The sequence below is a fragment of the Propithecus coquereli genome, unplaced genomic scaffold (assembly GCF_000956105.1).
Source record: "Propithecus coquereli isolate 6110/MARCELLA unplaced genomic scaffold, Pcoq_1.0 Scaffold8, whole genome shotgun sequence".
NCBI classification, from domain to species: Eukaryota; Metazoa; Chordata; class Mammalia; order Primates; family Indriidae; genus Propithecus; species Propithecus coquereli.
This window is the reverse complement of record NW_012154173.1, coordinates 11,569,510-11,585,138: the sequence shown is the minus strand read 5'-3', so window position 1 is coordinate 11,585,138 and position 15,629 is coordinate 11,569,510. Positions and strand designations below refer to the sequence as shown.

Here is a 15,629-nt window from a genome sequence, read left to right as displayed (position 1 = left end):
TCAATTTTTAATTATAAACACATAAAAATAATTTTTGAACTTAAATTCATGAGGAAGTACATGTTTATAAGTAATACTACATACCATTATAGGTATAAAAGATATCTATTCTTTAAATAAACAAATGAGTCCTTACATGTTCACTCTGAAAAATCTTTACAAGGTTATCTTTGTATGTCCACTATGACACAACAATTCTATGAATAATGCAAGAACAAATATCACAAAGTATGAGAGGAACACCACATGTACCTGTAGACTTGTCTATACTGCATAGTAACCTTAAGTTGAAAGGCAGAAACCTGGTCATACACAAGATCAGATAATGACTAGAGTCTAACTTTCCAGTATTATAAAATACTGACTTTAAACCCAGTAGACTTTTAAAATTAAAAGAAAAAAAGACTTGAAATTATTCCAACAAAAATAGACATTCATTATTTTAACTATTTTTTATTTCTACCTCAAAACAGGAACTATTGGGTCATATTTAATAAATCATTTCTTCTAATTTCTTTTTCTTTCTTTCTTTTTTTTTTTTGAGATAGGGTCTTGCTCTGTCACCCAGGCTGGAGTGCAGTGGTGTGATCACAGCTCATTGCAGCCTCACACTCCTGGGCTCAAGAGATCCTCCTGCCTCAGCCTCCCAAGCAGCTGCAACCACAGGAGTATACCACCATGCTTGGCTAATTTTTTTATTTTCTGGAGAGATGGGGTTGGGATCTCACTCTTTGTTGCCCAGGCTGGTCTCAAACTCCTGGGCTCAAGCAATCTTCCCGCCTCAGCCTCCCAAAGTGCTGAGATTATAGGCATGAACCACTGCGCCCAGCACATTTCTTCTTATTCTTCAGTTTAATGAAATTTAAGTACTTAACCATCAAAATTTCTTTTCTTCAAGAAAAATAAGTCTATAATGTTCTACATGACTAGTAAGAAAGGCAAGTTAATGCTAAAAAACTTAGGGAAATTCTGTGGTCTTATCACAAATGTAAAACAAAAACAAAAAACCCAGACTAGGTCTTTTTGAATTTTTAAAGTAAACCACTTCTTTTTCAAAGTGGAAACTCGGTGAACTCTCCACTTCAAACTATGCAACACAAGAAAGGCTGATCCATACATATTCACTTTGGGGGGAAGCAGTGAATATAAGAAATCTGAAAAATATTATTTTCTCCCCAGTTCACTTTATTCCTATTCTGTAGCCATAAGATAATGAAATTGAAACAAGTACCTAAAACACTGAGGAATTTTTCAAATAAAAGCGAAAATACATCATTCACTCTGAAAATCATACACACATTTTGAAAACTATAATTTTCATTGTTCCCCGTGTAGCCTGGCTTTGTGCCCACCCATCCCCAATCCTTTCACATGGCATCACTTGTGTAAATAATACTTAGAACAATGTCAAGTTTCAGAGACAAACTCACGATATGACCAATGACCTTTTAAAAAAAATGCTCTAATCAACGTTAACTTAAGAAACATGATGAAGTCTTTACCAGTTTATTTATACTGTAGTCTTCACAACCAAAATGTCATGAATTAAATAAAATTTTTCTTCCATCTCCTTTTCTCATTCTATTACTCCTCAGACCCTAAAAGAGTTTTTCCTACTTCTCATTCACATGGCTACCCTTGTTTCAAAATTCCTTTTAGACCTCAGGAAGCTTGCATGATATAGACTGCTATATTAAAATACGAGATCTCCCTAAAGTTGGGACAAGGCATTATCTTTCCTCATGATGCCTATATGAAGTTTAAGGAAGTAGAGAAGAACATTCTACAAAAAGTTCTACAATAAATTCAATACCTTCTATAATAAAGTTTATCTTCAGTGTGATTATACAGACATGAATCTATTTAAAAGACAGAAGAGCGAGACATGTACAATGGTTGTATGAACAATGTATATACATATGTAAATGGAATGAAAAATATAATATCAAGTTAGTTTTTTTTGAAAATAAACATAAATAGAATAAAATGATCAAAGATAAAAATGTTTAGAGTTGGCCAGGCGCAGTGGCTCACGCCTGTAATCCTAGCTCTCTGGGAGGCCGAGGCGGGCAGATTGTTTGAGCTCAGGAGTTCGAAACCAGCCTGAGCAAGAGCGAGACCCCGTCTCTACTAAAATTAGAAAGACATTAATTGGACAACTAAAAATATATAGAAAAAATTAGCCGGGCATGGTGGCGCATGCCTGTAGTCCCAGCTACTTGGGAGGCTGAGGCAGGAGGATCGCTTGAGCCCAGGAGTTTGAGGTTGCTGTGAGCTAGGCTGACGCCACGGCACTCACTCTAGCCCGGGCAAAAGAGTGAGACTCTGTCTCAAAAAAAAAAAAAAAAAAAAAAAATGTTTAAAGTTGAAATATGCAACAGAAATAGGAGCATTTGAAGTTAGTTGGAAGACAATTTTAAGAATGATGTAACTTCCTCCTTTAGAATAAAACAATGTCTGCATGCATTTCAAAAAAAGGTGAAAGGTGGAACATGGAAAATTTAGAGGACTTTTTTTCGGGGGGAGGAGATCACCTGCTAATATTGATAATTGTTTTTTTCTTCAAGATAATTCTATAGTCGAAATTTAAATTAGCATCTGTCACATAAAACTATTTTCATGATTTAGGATAACCACCTAGAATGAACACTTGGATTACAACATCACAGAGGTAATGTTTTCAATGTTAAGACCATTTAACCTGACTTGTAGCAATAGAGTGGGCTTTAGCTCTGGGAACAGGCAAGAAGAAGAAAACTTTGACTCTTTGAGAAGGATAGCTTGTCTTATAATCCATGAAGAAATGACTACATTTTTTAAAAGTTAAGGCAAAGAAGTAAGAAGTACAAAAGAAAATATAGATAAAGACCAATTCAGAGGCCGGGTGCGGTGGCTCATCCCTGTTATCCTAGCACTCTGGAGGCCGAGGGAGAAGGATCACTTGAGCTCAGGAGTTCGAGACCAGCCTGAGCAAGAGTGAGACCCCCGTCTCTACAAAAAATGGAAAAAAATCAGCCAGGCATGGTGGTGTGCACTTGCAGTCCCAGCTACTTGAGAGGCTGAGGCAAGAGGATCGCTGGAGCCCAGGAGTTTGAGGTTGCAGTGAGCTGGGCTGACACCGCGGCACTCTGGCCAGGGCGACAGAGCAAGACCCTTGTCTTTAAAAAAAAAAAAAAAAAATGACCAATTCAGGGAATTAAGCATACAACATTAAGAGTGCAGAAGGAAAGAATCAATGGAGGGGAAGAAGTACCAAAGACATAATGCAGGAAGATTTCCAGATAGAAAGCCTCTCATCTGAAAGGGCCCAGCAAAGGTTGTGCAGAAATATGAAAAATACCCACACTCAGACATATTGTTATGAAATTCACAATAGGCCATGAGTGGGAAAGGGTGGAGCTGGGCTTGCTGTTTTCCATGATCAACCCTTTGATGCCATTTGAATTTTTTAACTCTCAGTAATATAATACTCTGGCAAAAATCATTAAATTTTTAATGATGAAAGCACCAAATTCTAGGTAATGTCATTGATTTTCATACTCAATATGTAGTGTCAACAATTTATAATTATAGTTAACAATTATAGCTAAATATTTATAATTATGCATCTAAAAGCTATATATACATCTTGATAACAGTTATATTTACAGATAAAATATCTATTTCATGTGCTTTTGAAGTTTACATACTTCTTAAAAATTTTCAAATACAAAATAAGTAAAAAGTTAGTGCCACAATCATACTGCTTGACTTATATTTAGTCCTTGCCAAAATTGTACAACCACTGTATGACTGTATGACCGTAGAAAAATGCATTTAAACCACCAGAAATATAGCCTGCAGGACTAACAAAATTCACATAATTACCTGCTGTGGGATCTGTAACTGCTTGGCTGGTGATGCCGGATGGTGGTTCTTGAAGCTGGTAGGTGGCATTGGTGGATGGTGTCGTTGGGCTGGTGTTGCTGCTGGCCATATAATGTGCTGGGTACGGTGAACTGTTGTAATACTGTGCATACTGACCCTGGCCAAATCCAGGATAAGACGGATAGTCCTACCAAATCAAACCACACAAGAATAATCTGTCAAAATACTGCTGCTTATCTTTTATATTTCAAAGTATAACTGTAAATATGCGTTTCTGTGTCTTTTCTGAATTCACACAGGAGGGCATGCATGTAAAAGTATACATTAACTGACCAGCTCAGACTTGTAAACAAATTTTATGTAAGATTATATACACTCATATTTCTTCTATGATGCATTACTAGGGTGAAATTAAACCAATCTGAAAATCAAACAACTCATCATAAAAGAGTTGAAGATTTTTAAAGAAAAAAAAATGAAAACTATTAAAAGGCTTAGAAAAGCTCTTACTTATATTTTAATACAAACAGATCTTTCTTCATATAAGAAAATCATGGTGCATTTTAAAATATTTCAGAAGTTATATTGACTTTTTAAAACTTACCTGCTGTGAACTGTTAAATCCAGAGGAATTTGTGAGTGAATTATTTCCTGTATATAATCCTGACGATGTTGTAAAACTGCTACCTACAACAAAATGAAAAGAAATATGGTTTACTATGCTATGTAGAATAATTTCCTGTCTACAGGAAAATATCATTTAGATAAGGCAGAGTTGGAGTTTGGTTGGTCTGTAACACTAGAATCCATTGCCATGGCTAAAATTTTGTTTTCTTAAAATGGCTGATGAGTTTAGTTTCACTATATTACAAAGGATTTACAAAGAGGTTTAAATTTCTGAGGACATTAATAATTCCTATAAACTAAGGACACAATTACGCATTTGTGCAAAAAATATTAGATACTGAGCTTTTCATTTCAATTTGTAAAGCACACAAGATTTTTTTCGTATCTTTGTGTTAAATATGCTTAATATAAAATGATACGATCAGATTAGTTGATCTTTAAGGTTCTTGGTAGCTCCAAACCAGGATCCTACTTCCAAGAGCTTAAAATACTTTCAGACTTGTATTATACGGTCATTAAAATGGTCCACTGAAGAAGCTATTTCAGTATTTCATTCCACAGAAGAATAAATGGCACCATTTGATGAAACTGACACAATCAAGATTAAAGAGGAACACGATCAATGTTTCACTGATTACATGTACATGTGCCATCATAGAGCAAATCTTAGTTCTCTCCTTTACGTCGTTTACTATCTCATTAAACTAGGCAAAACAATAATATATTGGCAAAGGTTTTTCAAAAGATTAGGGATTGGCAAATGTTTAATAAATGCGACTTATATACCCACAATTGGGAATTTAAATAGGTTCAACCTTCCTGTTGGGCTATTTGGTTAATAATTGAGAAACTGTATACTATTGAACCCAGAAATTTTATTGTAAGGCATTTACTCTAAGAAAAAAATAATTATGGATTTACACAAGGAGATAGTTAGCAAAGATGCTCTTCAGTGTTGTTTCTAACAAGAAAACATAGAAAGCAGCCCCAAGTCCTTAATAGGTGTCATCCAGAAAATAGACTACTATGAAGCTGTTAAAATGGTATAATGATGTTTAATGACCTGAAAAATATTTTCATACTATTTTGTAAAGGTAAAAGCTAAAAACAACAGAAAGTAATTTTGGCGATTTCATTTAAAAATATTTTTTGAAGCATAAAAAATTTTCAAAAAGCACAAAAGTCTCAGAAATGTTATCTGAAGGATTTGAACTCTGATCACGTAATATTCATTAAGGCAATATACATTTCTAAATTTTCTACTCAGAACCCATGCTGCTTCTGTAATTAGAAAAGTCATTTTCTAAAACAAAATTAAAATTTTAAGGCAAAATGAGTGGTATAGGCAATAAATATGTTGGCAGTTCAAGGATGAAAATCTTCAATGTGACCTCATTATTCACAGAAGGCTTCAGGTGTAAAATGTGGTAGTTACTATATGCCAATTATTTACTTGCTACTGAACATTTAAGTATTGGCTTAAGAGACAGAAAACAGTTTTCAGTTCATCACTTATGAGCTGTCTGGACTTTGGACAAGTCACCTAACCACTGTAAGACAGGATTTCCTTATCTGTGAAAACCATATTTCTTACTGTTCCTAACAGCTCAGATGAGGTAATGTTTTGGAAAGCAAAACGGACACTCTACAATATCATAGAACTGCTAGGCACTGTTATTGTTTATATTCCAGCAAACACTTCTAAAATTCTTTACTGTATTTATATATCCTTCTTTTTACTTTCACAAGTTAGATAAATATGACTTAATCTTTTTGCGTATCTAAAATTCTTTTCCTATTTACTTATCAAGCATCTATGAACTTTGAAAGCCTGATCCAAGGATTTATTATTTTTATTGAGAAGGAAAAATATTTCCTAAGATAGTTTCAAATTTAGTTATCACACAGGCTCATATTTGAGGTTTCCTCATTTGTATGTTTCAAGAATATCAATTGTTAAGTTTTCAGAACACCTATCTCAGATAAGCAGAGAGCTCTCACACAACTAATACTCCACCACCACCCTTGGGCCCTCACTAGACAAGCTTCCCATATTAATATCCATTTGCACGTGCCAATCACATGCTAATTAAACTTGTGTTAAATACCAGGCTTATGGTGATAATTATATGGGGATAAAAGGATGACTAAGACACAGTCTCATATCTCACAGGACTTATCAGAGTGATATCAGTTTTTTTTAAAACATTAGACCCTATGGGCATATGACTTACTTTTTATGCGTTTGCATATCAGTGAACAATTAATGAATACTGACATTATATGTAAAGCAAATATAAATAATGAGCATTTAAAACTTCTCTGTAAAATAAAAATTTAAATTTCTTTTGTATAAGGGAGTGGATATCAATTTATTTTTAGCTTTAGCTATTATATGCATTTGATAGGAAAAATTACTTTGGGTTATGACCTGTTACTTGCATTTAAACTACACATTTTTAGGTTACGACTTGTTACTTTCATTTAAATGACACGTTTTTGAGCAATAAATACTGACCTCAATAATCCCTATGAACCAAGAAAATGGAAAAGATACAGAAAATATATTTTAAAAATGGATGTTTTCATTCCATAATTTATCCCCTGAAACAAAGTAGGAAAGACGGTGGAAGCTATATTGGCACATAGAGGCCACTGGGGTATGACCAAGTAAATCACAGTTCAGTACTCCAAATGGTACCCCGGTGACTTCCTAGACTTACTGCTACTTCTAAGACTGTACATTAGCTGGAATTCAACATAAGTTATATTCATTTACTGGCTGACTGCAGGCTGAGATTCCATTCCGTTTAGTACGCTGCAACAGGAGTTTAATGGCACCCCAGTGGCCTTGGAGACTTAATGCAACTTCCAAAAGGATCTAACTTACTTCAGGGAGAGGTGTACATACTAGAGAATCAAGCTCGGGTAATATTAATTTTTAACCACTGGAATCAAGTTTGCAGGGCCACTCTACCTGCCTTCGTGTAGGACTTAGGCAAACAGAGCTGCTAACTGAGACCAGGCCACCAGCAGTGGATTTCTGCAACAGCCTCCTTCACCGGTTTCCTATCCAGCTTCTGGTACTATTCAGTTCATTCTCCACAAAGTCAGCAGAATCCTTCTTTAATGTGCATAATCGATCTTGTCCTTCCCCTGCTTCAAAAAGTAACCTTTAGTGCAATCAGAAGAAAATTCAAATTCCTTACCAGGGCTTATTTATTAGGCCTTAGCTGATCTGGCCTACTTTATCTTTTTGACTTCTCTCTTCCCAGCAACCCCAACTCCAACCCATCCAGATATACATTCTAGCCTAACACTAGTAAACCTACATGCTGTCTTCCTAAGGCTACCCCTACAGTTCCTACTTCTATCTGTCAAATCCTGGGTAACTTCTTTATTTTTTGAGGTGGGGGTAGGCATAGGGTCCTACTCTATCACTCAGGCTGGAGCATAATAGCCAAATCATAGCTCAAGCGTTCACTGTAACCTTGAAATCTTGGGCTCATGTGATCCTCCTGCTTCAGCTTCCTGTGTAGCTGGGACTACAGGCTGGTACCATCATGCCTGGCTTTTTTTTTAATTTTTTGTAGAGATGGGGTCTTGCTATGTTACCCAGGCTGATCTCAAACTCCTCTGGCTAACTTCTATGGAACTTCATGATTCAGCATGGACTAGAAACCCCCTTCCTCAGAAGAGCCTCTCTGAATCTTCCTCTCCCCTTTCCCCCTAAGCCTAGGTCACTGAATCTATTTACCTACCTACCTACCTACCTCTATCTATGCTGTGTTTGTGCGTATCAATCAATCAATCTCTGTGATGTATATATGTGTGATATATACACATGTATCCATGACTTACTAATCAGTATTTTAAGCTAATTACTAATAAACAAGTTAACTAACAAATACTAACTAGTCCTTCCCCTATAAAACTGGCTAACAAAAAAAAAACCCTTGGCATTTATATAAATAATTGGGTATCTATACCCAACTTATACAAATATCCCCAAAGTACAAAATACAGTAACAATAAAAATAGATAACGCCCATTGAGTACTCACTATATGTTAGGAAGTATATTCATCTTTTATGAGCTTTATCCATACTCCACAATGACTTGATACTATAAGGAATGTTAATATTCCCATTTTGCAGATGACAAAACAGAGGGTTAGGTTAAGGCAATACAGCTTCCATGAGATGAAAGTGAAACTCAAACATAGGTCTGTTTTTAAGGACTACACAATGCCCTCTTGGCTCCTCTTACTCTGTTCTACATCGTTTCATGGGAAGTTCTGAAATTCACTAATGTTTTTCCAGAGATCGTTATATAAGATTAAAAAATATATATATACATATGATTAAATACAGGAAATAGGATATATATAGGATTTAGGCTATATAAGATAAAGGATATATATAGGATTAAGAATAATATATGCTTTATATATACTTTCATATATATATACATACACACACACACATACACACACACAAAGCAAAACAGAAATAAGAAAAATAATAAAACTTATTGGGTGCTTACCCTCAACCAGGTCCAAATAAAGCATTTTATCTGTTAAAACTCACTCATTCCTCACAACCACCCCATGAGGTAGATACCATTATATCTCATTTCACCGATGAGGAAACTGCCTGAAGTTATAAGAAAGTATGGCAGAGCTGTGATTCAATCCCAGGCATCTGGCTCTAGAGTTGAAGCTCTTAATGTCTACAGCATATTGCCTCTCAGAGTAATAAGGTTTTTCGCTTAAAAGTACTTCCTTTGTTTACCACCATTTTCAAAATATGGCCGACAAACTGCCTCAGAACCATGAGGAGATGCTTGTAAAAAGGTGTACACCTGGGCCCTCCTAGACACGGAGCTCGGTCTTGTTGAGGCAGATAGCTGGGATGTGACCTAAAAGTCTGTGTGTTTACCAAACACCTATAGTGCCTGATTTTTAGTACCACTGTTATTTTAGTACCAAGTCAGCAGGTGTTTAAGCAATTGCTACAAAAATATATAACCAGTATAAGCTTTCTTGTTACATTAGAAAAGTAATTACACTCTTCAAGCATTTACAGTTAAAGCTTCTTGGAGCCTGTGTGGGGTATTTTTGGTTCTTGAGCTGAGCTAAAGATCATACGGAGTAAAGGGTCCCAGTTTCACAGCTAATCTGATGCAGACTTCAGTGCCAAGGCTACGACATGGATTTCACCGATGTTTAGAACACCACAAAGCAAAGGCACGACAGCAGTGGCCATTCTCCCAAGAAAGCTGCAGCGTGTAAGCTGCTAAACCCACTTCCTGCTCCATGCAGGCCTGGTGAGAGAGGCACGTTTGTGCAGCAGGCTGTCGCACACCAGGCCGTGCACCTGGATGCTCGAGAGGAGACAGGACAAGACGTGACCAGGAAAAAACCCACCTTCTTCTTCCATTAGATCAGTCTGCTGAGTTTCTGCTGGATTTATAAGAGTCTTCACTTGTAATTTTAGGTCACAGAATTAGGCTTAATGTTCAGAATCTTTTTTCAAAATAAGTATTTATTTTCCTTTCTAAACACCAATGACTTTACATGAAAAGTCACCTCCAGACAGATAAAACAGAGCATTTCCCATGACAAAATGGTTTACATTTCACTTCACATTTTATTATGAAAACTCCCCAAAGTAGAAAGAATTCCCACTTAGAACTCAGTATTTCTCAATCAAGGAGTTTGGCAGAGATTAGTTCAAGTGAAGCTTCAATAATTCTTGGTAGAGCTTGGAATTAAATTACACTCCAAGAGGGTGGGGGTGGGGGTACCTTCTTACTCATTAGTTAAAAGGAAAATCTTATCTAATTTCAGTAATTTGCTATCGTGAGCAATCATGGCCGCTTGTTTTTGACATGGGAGGGAGCCACTCATTTCTAGAACAGAACATTGAAACATATTTCCTGTCAGAATGTCTCTAAGACACAACATTATTTGTCTTTCTACTGCCCTCTTTTAAAAGTTGAGAATTTCCATACTCTGAGTAGGCAGATTATATATCTCTCATCACAAAACAAACAAAACACTTTTCAAGTTATTTCCATCAATGGCACCTACTGGTACTCTTTACAGGTACAAGCCTAGAGGTTGTTGATGGAGACCAACAGAAGTGGGAGCGAGAGTCCAGCGCTAGCCTTTCAGGAAAGTTAAAAAAATTCCCACACACTCGTGAAGATGACACAGAGAAACGTCAGCTTGTGTTCCCTGCCACAAGCTCTGATAGGGAGCTGCTCGGGGAACGACGGGAAGACACCTGGTTAGATTGGAGAGGAAAGCGCATGGGCCACAGGAAAGGACAAGTGTGCTCCCGGGCCAGGTGAGGATAAACTATGCACAGAAGAAGATTAGAGAGTTGAAGGTTTGTAAGGAAGCAGGGACGGGGTGGTGACTGCTGGAGGGTGATGGTAATTTCTTGATCGTTTGCTTAAGAAAAACAGCTCAGAAAAAGAAATGGCATTCTTTAACTGAAAAATCCGAGAATCTGAATGTTCAACATACCGCTGTTAGTGTACTGGGAGGCATGAAGTCTTACGATTCTGACTCTCCTTCTAAGGACGCTGAGGGAGAGAGCTGGGGAGCCACTGTAAACGCAAGGACACGCGTGTTTATCCGGGCCTGGAGAGGAGGGCTGGGGTGGAGGCGGGATGGCCGTCCTGGGGAGAAGAACATGTTGCCCACGCTCCCCCTGCATGGCCCGCTATATTAATTCGGGATGTGGTCACCCCTGACCCGGAAACTTCTCTTAGTCTTGTTCCCATGACTCAATGCATCCCTCCATCCGTCCTGTCCCCATTTTCCCATCCTTCCAGCAGAGCCCAAGCCTCATTTCCAATAAGCTTTCCTCAACTATTCCTCTTTGAACTGATTTTACCTTCTGGGAACCCAAGCTCACCAATAACTGATACCATGTATTAGAATTCATCTCTTCCTTAGATCAATGCTAAACAAGTCCTCTCTATTCTTGTTTTCATCCTGACCATAAGCTCCTTAAATTCATTTGCTGAATTTATCCTGTCTGCCTCATACAGAGATGAGTAAATCATGCCTGACTAGAGGGAGCCAGAAATGTTGCTTGAGAATTTCAATCCCATGTGGTAGGTGACCAAAGGGTCCAGGGAAAACACGTCTGTTATAACGAATCAGGTGGAGGGATAGGAGGGAGTCTTTCCATGCCCCTTTTTTGGTGTGCGCTGGGGGGGCAGTTTGGAAGGGTGACTAAGGGCCCACAAAAGATTTCAGGGGAGAAAAAAGTCTCTCAAATTTTTTTTAATCTGTTAAGCAATAACAAAAAAGAGTAGGGAAAGGAAAAATCAAATAACAATTGACGTGACTTCTCAGATTTTATCTGGAGAACACACTTTGCTGATTTCTTTGAAACTAGGTGGTGTATAAATGGTTATCTTTAAAAACTGGGTTATCACAATTTTAGATTTAAATTCGGGACCTACAAGCCCCTTCTGAAAGGAGTAAAAATATTTCTGAACCTCCAGGAAAAAAGTCCAGCAGAGCTTTAAGTCAAAGAAATTTTAGTTTAATTAAGTACCACAGATTTTGAACAGCTTGTAAAATCTCACTGATTTGAGCTATGAATACCACTGGACCCCAGAGATGGTATGAGGACCTCACATCCACATACCATACAGGGATCCCAATAGAACCTTACTATTCCAAGTAGCAGCATCCTAACTGAACACTGACCTTATGGTACAGACAAAGGCCTCCTAAGAGGCCATTTACTCTGTTAGCTCAGATATTGGTGTTATCTCAGGTATATTAATGAAAACGAGAGTCTTGCTTGCATAAGAACAACTTCAAACTCAGAATGCAATAACATCCTCTGGTTTTAGTGTACAGTTACAGTTCAATACTTCCACATCCAACGTCACAGGTTATGTCCAACATCACCACATGAGGTAGCTGAGGCAGGTCCCTTATCTTCATCCAAGAATTAAAGAGGATGCTGACTTCCTGGGGCACCGTCTCTTGGTTAGGGAGTGAACATTAGCTCCACCTCTAGGTAATTGTTTTCAATTCTACCATGCCAAATCTACTTTTTAGGTTTTCTGAACCAGTAATGTTGACAGGAAATTATAAGAAGCAGTATTAATTTTTGGTTACACGAAAATAAAAAAACGCAAAGGGGAGAGATAATGACACCTAAGAAATTTAATAAAAAATTTGGAATCAAACTATCTCATTTCTCAAAGACTTTTTCATTGTAACTCCTGTTTTTAGGCTAGCAAATTTAAAAGTAAATCATATAAAGCATCCCAGGGACAGTGTATGGCAAAGATTTTGCTTTCTTCTTGTCACTGTCAGGGGTTCCTACAGAGAAAGGGTGTGGCCTTCTCATCAACCATAACAAACAAGAAACAGTCTTGCTAGAAGATCCTGTCTAGGCCACCCAGTTCTACAGGCGCTAAGCAACTGCAGTTTTAAAACAAACCAACTCTCAAAAACTTTTATTAATAAATCTCCACTACTTTTGCACAGTTAAGAAGAACACGGCCTATGTTGATTTATAACATGACTTAAAATATTAAATCAAAGTTTTGTGTGTGATTTAACCTGGGTAACACTGCCCAGCTATAACTTCAAAAAACTTTTAAAAAATTAAAAAAAATAAAAAGGAGTAACACGTAGGTCAAAGGTCTACTTCACAGAGAACAAGGACTCACATTAAAAACCCGAATCTCAGCCAACATAAGAATGCTGGAACCTGCTGGGGCCTGTCTGTACTTCCCATGTTTTAGAGCATTTTCTAGCACTTACTCAGCAAGCAGGATGCTGTTTGTCCCTCGTGTATTTTCACAGAAGTCCATTTGCTTTCCTTCCCTGGCCTCTTTGCCATGGGCTATGTCCATCATCAAGCTCGATCTATGTGGCAGAAGTTAGCCCAAATCCCTGGGGAAAAGCCTCCGCAGGCCAGATGGGCTATTTAAAGGCAGGGTTTTCCCCTTCTTTAGAAGCTAGATTTTAAATGACCAGGTTGTCCTTTTTATTTTAGGAATGGTTTTTACTTCCAAAGAGAATTTTTAACTTAAGTAATAATGTTGGCAAAGCCTTTAGGCTTACCTTTGTTGGTATATTTTAACCAAAAACAACTCATTTAGACAATAAAATTGGTATTGGTCACTAATTATTGCTCTACCTGGATTTCAAGAGATTTCTATCCAATTTTCAATACTTGAAATGACACAAGACATGAAAAGAACTGAAACAAAAATATTACTTTTAAAAAAACAGCTTAAGCAAAAAAAAAAAAAAAAAATTCTAGAATGTAAAAAAAGCCAAGAACTAAAAAATAAATATGAGGAGAGTGGCAAAGCAATTAAGGGGAGATTCTGAACATCAGTGCAAGCTGCAATAGCTATTCTCCAATTCTAACTCTGTACGTCATTTTATGCCAGAAAGTGCAAATCTCAAATGCTTTATCATAGCAGATTATTAAAAAAAAAAGCTTAATATATATTTTCCTAAAACTATATCTTTTGGAGTCATTCCTTTTGAAAATACCATTTCTATAGATAATGAAAACCTTTAAAAGTGTAACAGTGCATTTCGCTATGCAATTTTACAGTTCTAAATGACTAATAATCTGAAATAGTTCAGGCGCATTTTGAAAAGCTATAGAAAGGCAGATCAAAGGAAACAAGGGTGATGTTACTAGACCGTTCCCACTTCATAATGAGCCATGGGTATAGGAGGCATGATGGGGAGGGAGCTGTGTTCCTTCCACAGTTTAACAAATCTCTACCCTGAGTCATTGTTTCTCCTCACTAGGTTGAACCCCAATCTCTTTAGCAGAACAAACATTACATCCAAAAACGGAGTGAGAATTTGTGTTATTTTCTTCTCTAAGTGAGAGCAATAAAGCCTAAAGGAAAATAAACAAAGCGGAGTTTCCAGGGCCCTCTGGCTTTAGTACATGTGCATCTGTGTAGGCCCCCATCTGTCACGGCAAATTCTGACACCTTTCCCAGCGCAGAATGGCAGGAATGTCCCATACTGTCATTGCTATTTGGGGCAATAAAACACTCAAAGGCATTCTATACCACCACCATGATGATTCTGCAGCCTCCAAGCAGCTCTGCTAGCATGAACGCAAGGGAAGACTGCTTTAAACACATTATGATAATAAATTAACTGAAATTTTTACTATGCTAAATTCCACATTCATGTCACCAAATGAAGAGAACTAGAGACCTTTATGAATCTTAATTTCTAACTTTCATGGTGACCATAGACCTCTCCACTTCTAACAAGCAGTTACATATTTTAGATATAATGTTAAATACTGAAGATAAAAACAAGAATAAAGATGGTCACTACCTTCAACAACCTAGAAGCGACAGAACTAAGCTATGTTGGAACGCTGGTTTTCCTCAAAGCTGAGGCTTAACCAGTTAAGTGACACAACTAAATTTTAATTGTGTGCGTGTAAAAATTTTTTGCAAGTGAAATATACAGGTCTTTACCTCAAACAGATTGCTAAACAAAATTTCATTTTCTTCATGTGATTTGGTGCCACCAACACGAACATAGTTTATTGCTCTTGTGTTAGGTGGAACTATCATCTACATTGTATGCAGAGTTAAATGGATGGGGATACCAGCCTGCAGTGGGGAAACTGCGGTCTTCTGATTTCAAGATTGTTCTTTTTTAAGCATAAAAGGAGGCAAGAAAAGCTTCATCTTTCTTTACTGTACCCCTTTTAATAAAAGGATTTGTTCTGTAAAATTTGGATTCAGTCCAAAGGCTGCACTTAAGGACTTAGAAGGCCATAGGTTTTTCATCTCTGCACCGGCTGCATTTAAAAACAAAAAAATACTAATAACTAAAAGCTTGACTTTCAAGTTAGTTGTCTCTTTTACATAAAATGAGAATAAAAGTTGTTTTATGATACACTGGGCAGATATTCTGTGAAAGTGGTAAGTAAATCAGGGGCTGAAGCAGCTTCTCCTAAAGGGTTTTCTTACCTTTCAGGCACGTGCACGTGCACACACACAACTCACACACAACACCCTGCTTCTCTCTTGCAGCTAATGCCCTTGGGTTGGTGACCAGCACTGAAAACACGTTTTCTGTACAACTGATC

At 37.2% G+C, this 15,629-nt stretch overlaps 1 protein-coding gene across 7 annotated transcripts in view; it reads right to left on the bottom strand.

Annotated features, from left to right (window-relative positions):
* EYA1 (EYA transcriptional coactivator and phosphatase 1) overlaps nt 1-15,629 on the bottom strand; it is a 326,218-nt gene that overhangs the window by 94,658 nt on the left and 215,931 nt on the right. For 5 of the 7 annotated variants that reach the window (XM_012663113.1, XM_012663115.1, XM_012663116.1 and 2 more), the window contains 2 exons: nt 4,472-4,554; nt 3,868-4,054 (listed from right to left, as the gene is read on the bottom strand). In XM_012663113.1, the coding sequence (XP_012518567.1) occupies nt 3,868-4,054; nt 4,472-4,554 (270 nt within the window). The remainder of the gene's footprint in view (nt 1-3,867; nt 4,055-4,471; nt 4,555-15,629) is intronic. The other 2 variants (XM_012663114.1, XM_012663117.1) reach the window with 1 other exon arrangement.